The sequence below is a fragment of the Pseudovirgaria hyperparasitica genome (genome assembly GCF_010093815.1).
Source record: "Pseudovirgaria hyperparasitica strain CBS 121739 unplaced genomic scaffold EJ05scaffold_25, whole genome shotgun sequence".
Classification (NCBI taxonomy): Eukaryota; Fungi; Ascomycota; class Dothideomycetes; order Acrospermales; family Acrospermaceae; genus Pseudovirgaria; species Pseudovirgaria hyperparasitica.
This window is the reverse complement of record NW_022985573.1, coordinates 227,642-237,041: the sequence shown is the minus strand read 5'-3', so window position 1 is coordinate 237,041 and position 9,400 is coordinate 227,642. Positions and strand designations below refer to the sequence as shown.

The 9,400-nt window shown below is 48.8% G+C and overlaps 3 protein-coding genes across 3 annotated transcripts in view; all 3 read left to right on the top strand.

The window, feature by feature from the left end:
* Window positions 1-3,047: 3,047 nt before the first annotated feature.
* On the top strand, window positions 3,048-5,134 carry EJ05DRAFT_232294 (uncharacterized protein). The gene is made up of 3 exons (XM_033739987.1): window positions 3,048-3,318; window positions 3,375-4,926; window positions 4,971-5,134. The coding sequence occupies exon 2, from the start codon at window positions 3,514-3,516 to the stop codon at window positions 4,636-4,638; it is 1,125 nt and encodes a 374-aa protein (XP_033595424.1). The 5' UTR covers window positions 3,048-3,318; window positions 3,375-3,513; the 3' UTR covers window positions 4,639-4,926; window positions 4,971-5,134.
* Window positions 5,135-6,315: 1,181 nt separating this feature from the next.
* EJ05DRAFT_505524 (uncharacterized protein) lies at window positions 6,316-7,439 on the top strand (the record flags this gene model as incomplete). Its single annotated transcript, XM_033747709.1, has 2 exons — window positions 6,316-6,363; window positions 6,417-7,439. The coding sequence occupies 2 exons, from the start codon at window positions 6,316-6,318 to the stop codon at window positions 7,437-7,439; spliced, it is 1,071 nt and encodes a 356-aa protein (XP_033595423.1).
* Window positions 7,440-9,080: 1,641 nt separating this feature from the next.
* EJ05DRAFT_232283 (uncharacterized protein) overlaps window positions 9,081-9,400 on the top strand; it is a 1,196-nt gene continuing 876 nt past the window's right edge. Inside the window, exon 1 of the mRNA XM_033739986.1 lies at window positions 9,081-9,384. Within this exon, the coding sequence (XP_033595422.1) occupies window positions 9,231-9,384 (154 nt within the window). The 5' untranslated portion in view covers window positions 9,081-9,230. The remainder of the gene's footprint in view (window positions 9,385-9,400) is intronic.

Sequence of the window (9,400 nt, the reverse complement as noted above, 5' to 3'; positions counted from 1 at the left end):
CACGAGTGATTGAGTAGTCTGACAATATAACACGACTATTTACTATCTCATCCGTTGGAAATACATAGCGACGAAGCTCAAGCAGCCGACAATCGACTTTATATGCGCAATCGGCATCCTAAACACAACCGATGGCGGATGACTTGTGCCGACGGTGATACGACTGAGTTCACACTTTGATATAGTTTATAGGTTGTCCTTGTTTCAGGATCCCGCAGAAGATGGTGTACCAATAAAGGAGCCGAAGAAGAGCGTATCCAAAGGCAAGCCCAACAACATGGACATTGTTAGGAGGGCGACCAGCAGTCCAATTCATGGATATCAGTAAAATCGACATCATAATGATGTCGTTCTCCACAAGACAGAGACTGTGCTTGATACCGCAGTCGCTGGCTCTCCCTGGAACAAGTGATTTTAACGGTAGTTGATACTTGATAATGACTTCTTGTACATAGCGATTGGCCGTGGCACGAATACCATAAACTTAAAGCAGAAGAAGAAAAGGCTAAAGACATCGACGTACAATTCCAAGCAGGATCGAAATACCCACGTGCTATCGATGTCGGGTCGAGGATCCGTCATTTCCTAGACGAGGTGTATATTGAAGGAGTTCGTAAAATGCATAGTACCAACCATATGAATGCCCAAGGTTGGAGCCCTGTCGGATTTCCCTTTCGCACATCGTACCATATGGAAGTTATTCACAAGCTGTCCTGTCGCCTATAAGCTAGGGGAAATTGTACAGTAGAAACGCGTAACTCACAGCAGGATGTGACAAGCGGCGGTATACCTCCCAATTCTTCTAACTCAGACTCATCAAGTGAGAGCGGTGTAACTGCAACGGTGGTGGTGTTTTGGCCGTCAGGAGCAAGTAGAGTTCATTCATGACCAAATGCATAGGGAACAACCGTCCTAGCAGTGGCCTATTCTTCTCTCTTGTTCTCGTCAAGACCAAGGGGCATTGACATGCTAGATATTGCCTTTCTCTTGAACTGTAACTCTCGTTGTAACTTGTACGTCAGCGGTGAGATCTTAAGAGATTCATCGCCTGTCTAGATAGCGTTCTCTCGAATGGTCTTGCAGGGGACGATGTAAGAAAGAGGAACTATTAGAAGTATAGAGTAAGCATAGGTGGCCTAATATGAAAAGGGATAGTTGAATGGACGTGGTGGGATGACGACTTCGAGGAGCACTTGGGTTGATCTTGGACTGCGTAGATGGAGGTTGATTACGAGAGTGCGACTCTGACGAGTAGTAAGACGAGGACGCCGAACACTCGTTCACGTCACCGAATCGTGTATCTTTTGATTCATTGACAACTGTTGGCGAGTCCTAATGTCTTGAGGCTACTAGAAGTATTTTACAATCTGTCCCAGACCGTGGTCGAGGCATGGTATCTTCAACAAATTTGCACTCTACCGCGATCACTGCTTGCGAAATGACTGTAGCAGTCACCCTTGAACAACTGGCAGAGAATGAATGATAGGTGAAGATCGTAGACTGAATTGTCAATGCACGTTTGTCTAACTTCTAATCCTTGATTGCATCGCGCATGTTACGCGCCACGAAAGGAACTACGTCTAATTGTTAGCTACGGTTCGGTAGTAGACAGGACTTATGCATTTCATAAAAATCAAATGCATGCCAAGACCCTAGAAGTGCACTTGTTTTGTTTCGCCTGCGAAGGACCACACGACCAACTCCAACCATCCCCACCAACTACTACCATTACATTCCTGTCGCAACGACTCCACGAATTTTAGAGCTAACGTGCGTAGTCTTTGATTCTCTTTTATAGCATGTCTGTTCAAGGACTGAAAATGGCGGACATTTTGCAAAGCCTAGGTGAGTGGAGGCTGGTTAGCTGCTTATTTTATGCTTACGGTTTGCGTCACTTTCGACATTACTTATATGTCGTGTAAATACCAAATCCTCTATTAAGATGAGATCTTGCAGGACGCTAATTTCTTTTAGAAGCTTAGAAAAGAAGGTTACCAGCACGCTCCATCCATATGCCGAAGCTTGGCTGGCGAAATGGTTTACCAGCCGCAGGTGTCGAATGACGTCTACAATCCGCCTGAGGATGATTATACTTGACTCCTTCAGTATCATCACCGCTTACACAGTCAAAGCAATCAGTATATTCTTCGTCTCAGAGGAGACCTGACATGAGCGTTACCTGGCTCCGTATCGTTGAGCATGATAGATACAACTTGGGGCCCCCTAAGGCTGTACCATGCTGATCAGAGGATTGTTAGCATGTATTGTTAGCATGAACGCGATGGATTATTGGGTAAGAGGTGAGTCGCGTCTCCCTCCATTGGGTTATAATGGACCTCAGTGTTAACAGATCACGGAGCTCGTGAATTCCGCTCAGACATGCGGACGACCACCATCATAAGTTCGGTGGGACTGTACGCGTACATGACGAACATTCCTAATCACCGTATAGAGGCTGTGCAGAACCATGGCCTCGTCACATTTCGCAAGCTTAACGGTGGGACATATTTTCCCAAGGATATATTTACTGGCTTCTTCGCAGAGGCGCGAGTCCTCCGACATTTGAATTTATCGATGACACAAGTACGCAAGACGCCTGGACACTGGCATACAAAGAGATATCACTGGACGACATGATGCTCATTCTTGTGAGATAGATGCTTGCTGGATAAAAGCCACGTCGAGACTCGTGTTCTCCGTGTGGGAGATGTATGATGATATCGTATACTATAGCCCTCGGACGAGTGCTTCTCGGGATCTTTCGAACAGAATGAGCATGGGTCTCAGCAATGGAGCCGTTGGTATGAAGAACAGTAATTGCCAATGGCAAGCGGACATCCGAGAGACATGTGGACCTCGCTGGCTTGAAGACTTGATACGGCTATACAGGGTCTTAGTAAGCACAAGCAGAAAGTTTACCACCTTCGACGCTGCGCCCGAGGTCGGCCCGGCATTTAGGCCTTGTCGCCTAAGGTATACACAACAGCCTGAGGTATACACTGCGGCCTGAGGTATACATCCGGCCTGAGGTATACACTCCGGCCTAAGGTATACACTACAGCCTGAGGTATACACTGCGGCCTGAGGTATACACTCCGGCCTGAGGTATATATTCTGCCTGAGATATGTATCCTGCCTGAGGTATGTATCCTGCCTGAGGTATACATTACTGCCTTACGAGAAACCTATTCATTCTCCTTCGTTGTCCACACAAAGGATCTTTCGGACGCATACCTATGCACTCCGACGACATGCTTCGAGCGTCCCGCCCCGACTTCAAGTACTGTGTCCGAAGCCCGAGCTCGGCGTCTCAATCTTGTATGTGCAGACATGCCATGCAATCACGAATATTTACTCTCCGTAACACGTCTTAGGCGGAGAACAAACCACATCACCTGGAGGGGACCATCCACAGGTGACTTGCGTGGGAAACAAAGCCACAAACGATCTTTCGCACGTGCCGCTCCTGGGTGCCTTTTCCTTCTTCCTCCATCATTCCCTTACGAGCCATCAATGACTCCACGTCGCATTCCTCTCAGCATGCTGGACTCAGACGAAGAAATGAAGCCCCCGAGCGAGATGAGTCTCTCATCAACACCAGAGCTCTCTACCACTCTACCAATAACTCCTCCAAAGGAACGAGAGGCGTCTCAACAAGAGCCAGAATCAGCGGCCGACCTCACCCTCACACTCCCGAACACAGACGCAAAGCTGAAACTCAAGCGCAAGAAGAAGCTCGCGCACGGCAAAAATTGCGCACAAGTCTGGAAAGTTGTTGTGATGAAAGATGCTGCCAACCCAGATGGAGTGTTAGGCTTCCGCCCAGGACAGGTTCTTGTCGTCAAGATTTTCAGTACGAAGTACTATGCAACACCCTTTACTGATAATGAGTCCGGTTCGATTACACGTTCTGATGTCGTAGAAGCCTTGAAAGCTGCAAACAGTCAAGAGGTCACCGCCCTACAACGTTGCAATGAGGAGAGTGTAACTCCAATATTCTACGCTAACTTTGATGATGATGCTCATCCCTATCCCTACCCAAGAGAGGAATTCCACAAAGTTGTTGTCATGGAATACATCAAAGGGTGCCATCTCGACAAGCTTCAAGCGTCCCCCGAAACTAAACGAAAGGTTATGATAAAAATTATCGACGGCGTCTCGAACCTTTGGAAGAATGGCATCTGCATTAGGAACATTCCACCACGCAACATTATCCTCCGAGAAACTTCGTCCTCTGAGCTTATTCCTGTCATTACTGATTTTGCCGAAACCGAACTCTTCGATGACTCCGAAACTCGCCCTCACCCTATTACCTACTGGATGCATCAACGCGAATACGCCGAGCTAGGTTACATCGAAAAGCCTATCGAAAAAGCGTATGCCTGGCTCTGCGGTGAGTACGGAAGTCAAGGTACAATCCAGGGCTGTAAGGCTCGGCAGTTGGAAGGCTACGAAAAGGACGACCCCGTTCCACCAAGGCCATCGTTCTTCCACGCCAACTTCTGGATCAAAGAGATGCACGAGGGTCATGACAGTGTGTACTGCCATTGGATGAGGAAGCTGGACGATGAGCAACGCAAAGAAGCTGAAACACAGAGAGACGAGACTTTACAAACAGGCAACATGGTCCGCGTCTGATTGAGTAATGAGTTGGACAAAAGGAATCTTAAACCAGTAGGACTACGCCCAGGCTCTACTTCGAGCTCTGTTGCATGCCGTCCTTGAGCTTCGTAGCCGACAACGTGTTTAGTCGTGTGTAGAATACAGACGTAAATGCTATGTGCGCGCGCAATCATCTATAGATATTAACCCCACTTCTTCGTTTCAACGCTTGTGGTAGACTTCAGCCTGCGGTTGGCTTCGTCTTGGCCACATCGTACTTAGCATCTGGATGAGGTGAGGTTCCCGTCATCTGATCACATGATAGTACGACGCCCAGCTATTGTGATTGACTTACTAACATTCCATAGATTCGGTGTCTACTGTCAGGGGATTCAGGCAGAGTGTGTTGTATGAGCACGCATTTATTCACATGCGAAGTGTGGCCTGATTAGCAACGTGACGTCCGGTCGTGCTCATGTTGTCTGAGGCCGAATTTCTCGGAAGCCTTCACCTTGATACTTGAGCAGCTGTCCACTCTGATCGTCTACAAATAATGCATCTTGTCCTACCACTTGGTGTACTCTTTTCTAGCCCAGTCGAAGGTTTATTAGACGCCCATTCATCCGGCGTTACTGCGTAGTTTCACGCTTCTTATCACCTCAAGGTACCGTCCAGCTACAAGTACCAGCTGGAGAGTGATTGACCTATAGCCCCAGCATGCTACCCATTCTCTTCCTCCCCCCGCTTTGGTGTCGGCTCTCGACCTCCTCGTGCGATTACGGTGTTACGTATTGAACTCTACTAGGCTATGGACACACATCAACTCAACTTATCGGCGCTATAAACACAAGAGGTGGACACTGCTAGGCAGGCAACTACAGATATATCAGCACAGGAGATCGGACATGGCATGGGCGAAGTCAATAAGGCTGGGTTACTAGATTTGAATGCATCGCAATTCTAGCTCGAGGTCTATTAATTCATCTCCTAGAAACACTATTCCAGCATAGTTAGGTCCAGACGTCGTGTCGAGGAATGATATTGACGTCCTATAACGACTCAGCGACAGATACAGTGACCGGAGCTCAATCAGACACTGCGAATTCAGCACTTCCAGAAGATCGACTCAAAGTAAAGCTGCAGAGGGCTGGCAGTTATGCGACAAGAGGGAGACCACGCACTCGCGCGATCGAGCTATGAATCTATAGTTAAATGCGTTATTTGATCAGGAGAAATTCAAGAAGACCTTGGATATTGTATGGATTTGTGGCAATACACGTTTTGTGTAAGCTCTGGAAGGTCTCGCTCACTCGTTCAACGAGGCGTCCCTCCTGGGCGACAGTGTCGGCGCAGTCACCGTGAACACGACGAACGATTCATGGCTTAACAGTGTTTTCGTTCCTGGGCTCTCACCGCAGGTTGGGTTTCGAGAGATCGCGCGAGCGGAATGCGCGTTCACTGGTGTTCACTGCACTAACCGGCTTGGAAATCGTTTCTTGATTGTGACAAGCACTCGATGCTACAACAAGCTGCAAACTCTCAGGCACAATGACTTGCTCCAGAGCGCTCGGCGCGTTGGGCCGGTGAAAATGCAGAATACATTTACCAGCAGCTGAGCGCTTGTTTCCGTAAATCGTTCGATTACGGCATTCGCACAAACAGATGAGCGATGATTGCAGGCGTATGTTTGCACCTAGCCACCCAAGTCCATTTATGGCGGTCAGATCTCCCCTACTTGCTGCCGTTCTAGAATTCTCGCCGGTAGCAACATGTCAGCGTCTTCCAGCATTTACCGCCAACTGCGAATTCGACAGTGTCTCAATCAGACATTACCAGAGATTCCGGACGAAACCAAGAGAGACAAAAGACCAACCAGACCATCCGAGCCAGCACGTCGTTGGGAGTTCAGCCACCGACATGCAGGTAGTATCTACTGGAGATCTAAAGCTGAAGCCGCTGAACGACGAATAGAACTGGTACCTAGGAGGGCCCCGAAAGAAGTCTCTCGCTTCGTGGGCCCTAAGACCGGAAATGCAGTCACCCTGTCTGAGGCTGATGTTTCTCATTACACCTTTGCATTTCTCACCACTCCCGTTATCATCTTTTTCGAAGTCGCGCTGTCACTGTCGGAGAATCCCAAGACTGTCAAGCTCTGCCCAATGCACGAGTTTAATCTGTCATCCCGCTCCCGCATCGACATGAGGCTGGCGTTCCAAGAAAGAGAGTCCTCGGCCATACCAAGCGATGATGACGACAGTGATGATGACGACAGCGATGATGACAACGACAGCGAAGAAGAAGGAGAAGAAGAAGCATCAGCCAACAGAAAGACACGTGAAGATTCTCTAGGGCTCCTCGAGCTCAAAAAAGTGGGCCGTATTGACGTCGCGTTGTTCAACGCAGCCAGCCATGATGCTCGGGCTGTGGAGGTGATCGGTAGCGAAGCCGATATCCCACCAGAACGTCTCAGACAGTGGCCCAAGGAGATCAAACATCCCAGGTATCTCCGGGATCCTGACACCATCCACATAACGCAACAGTGCGAGAAGTACTCTGAGGATTCGCCGCATTGCCCCATCGTAGTGCTTTTTGACTGGAGAACTATGATTATCCTGGAATTCAAAGACGTGGACGCGCCCATTGCGGAGAGTCAGAGCGCCACGCACTCCCTGCGAAAGGATCGCAAAGCTAACATCCTTCCGACACCTAAAATCACAATTATCGCAACCGAGAAGGGGGACGAAGACAATGCTAGAAAGGCCAAGGGAGCCATCACATTCCGTCAGGCGTTGTTAGGAGTGCTTGTGAAGTGTGGCGAGTACTATGGAATCTGGTGAGTATCAGAGGAAGACCATGTTCTTTGATCGAAGTTGGATAGTATCAGTAGCTGGTATAAATTATGCCCGTTTCATGGTCCACTCCACTTGTATCTTAGATGAACTCCGTGTCTTAATAGGTACGAATGATGCTTGATGAATTGCGTAGAAGCTGGGTAATAGTCGCAGTTCGTTTCTCTTTCGCCGTCTCTTCGTTCGACATCTCCTCTTCTACTAACTCTTTTCTCCTTATCTATTCTCTTGTCGTCTCCTATTACATACTCTATACACAAGATTCACATGCCAGACTGGCTAGGCTCGCACCCATATCCGATTTATGTCCTATTCGCACCTGGTATCCGCTGCAGGAGCACTCTACGGAGCTGTGCTCGACATTGTTAACAGGAAGGAGTACATGAGCAGCACCCACTTCCCAACCGGGACTAGTGGTCTTCCGCTTGCTTAAATAGCTTTCTTTTGAGTCTCTCAGACTCTCTTCTCTACACTTCATAATATATCCAATTTGAGTGTTCTCAACTCTACGAATCATCTTTGACACACATGACACCTGCGTCTGCCCAGCGGGTCCACATCCACTCCTCGCCCACGTCTCATCCACGTCTCGTCCATGTCCTATCGACCTCGCGTCCACATCATATCCATGTCTCGTCCATGTCTCGTCCATGTCTTGTCCATATACCATCCATGTACCGCTCATGTCCCATCAACTTCTCTCTCTCTCTCTCTCTCTCTCTCCGCCTATTTCACCAACTATGATTAACTATTCGAGTCCAAGCCCGTGTGATTTCAAGTATTGATAAACAGGATATCTAACCTCGCACAGGTAGGTAAGTAAACATCAAGACATCACCCGGATCCAGACAGCAGATTGAGCCTCCGAGATCAATCACATCGACAATCGATCAAGACCATCATCAACCCGTCGTTATCGTCCATGGCCATGACCATATCAAGCGGAAACTTCGAGATCTTAGGGTGTTCCCGTTTCCAATGGCTAACCCGTCCTAGCTTACGCCCCCGCGCCTTTTCGCATCGTACCTAGCAACGTCGTCTCCCCTATCATCACGCATATTTAACTGTCAGCGTGTTCAACGAAGAGACACTGCGAATGCGTCACAATGGTGTCGGTTATTATGCTCCCTAGCGCCTATCACTGTTCTTATTCTTATCATGGACGAGAGGTAGGTACTGCAAGGACTTGTTTTGTGTGTGAAGATAGAGAACAGCTAATGACGTAGATGGCAAAAAAACGTCACTAGGCTAGATCCAGTCGATCTCCTGTCACAGGCGACGCAACGCGACGCTACAACTGCACCACACAAACACCCAGACACTCCACGCTCCAGCATGCTACATTCACTCCTAGCACGCCAAACACCAATACAGCAAGCCTATAGGAGGCTCCAGTGGTGTCCCCCATGCATGCTGAAGTAGCCTGGAAGCCACAGGAACGTTAGAGGGAGTTGGGCGAGCTGTCATAAGTACGTTACTCTCTTGAGTCCTCCAGCCTCTATTTCAAAAGACTAATATAGTTAAGCCGCCGCTGCGAGTCCTACGGCGCCACCTCTCGACCAAATCGCGACCAGCCAAAGCACCCCATCCCGTACGGCAGTATCTCCAAAACCAGATCCAAGCAAAGATGCCCGTATGGATTCTCTGATAGCCATGTTAGGGAAGATGGCTTAATAGTCGGAGATGTAGGCCGATGAGCTAAAACTAGTCTTCAAGTGGCTTAGAAGGGTAGAAAAGCAATGATCCACGCCGGCCACTCGAGACACGGCGGAAGAGACGATGACGACGCGAATACTAGATACAGATCGTCTGTGCAAGGCAGGAGAAGCGCAGGACACGCAAGACACACAGCACACTCAGCACACGCAGGACACGCAGGACACGCAGCACACTCAGCACACGCAGGACACGCAGGACACGCAGGACACGCAGGACACGCAGGACACGCA

What these genes read in the sequence shown, in the direction of transcription:
- EJ05DRAFT_232294 (XM_033739987.1), top strand. Translation starts at nt 3,514, where the DNA reads ATGACTCCACGTCGCATTCCTCTCAGCATGCTGGACTCAGACGAAGAA.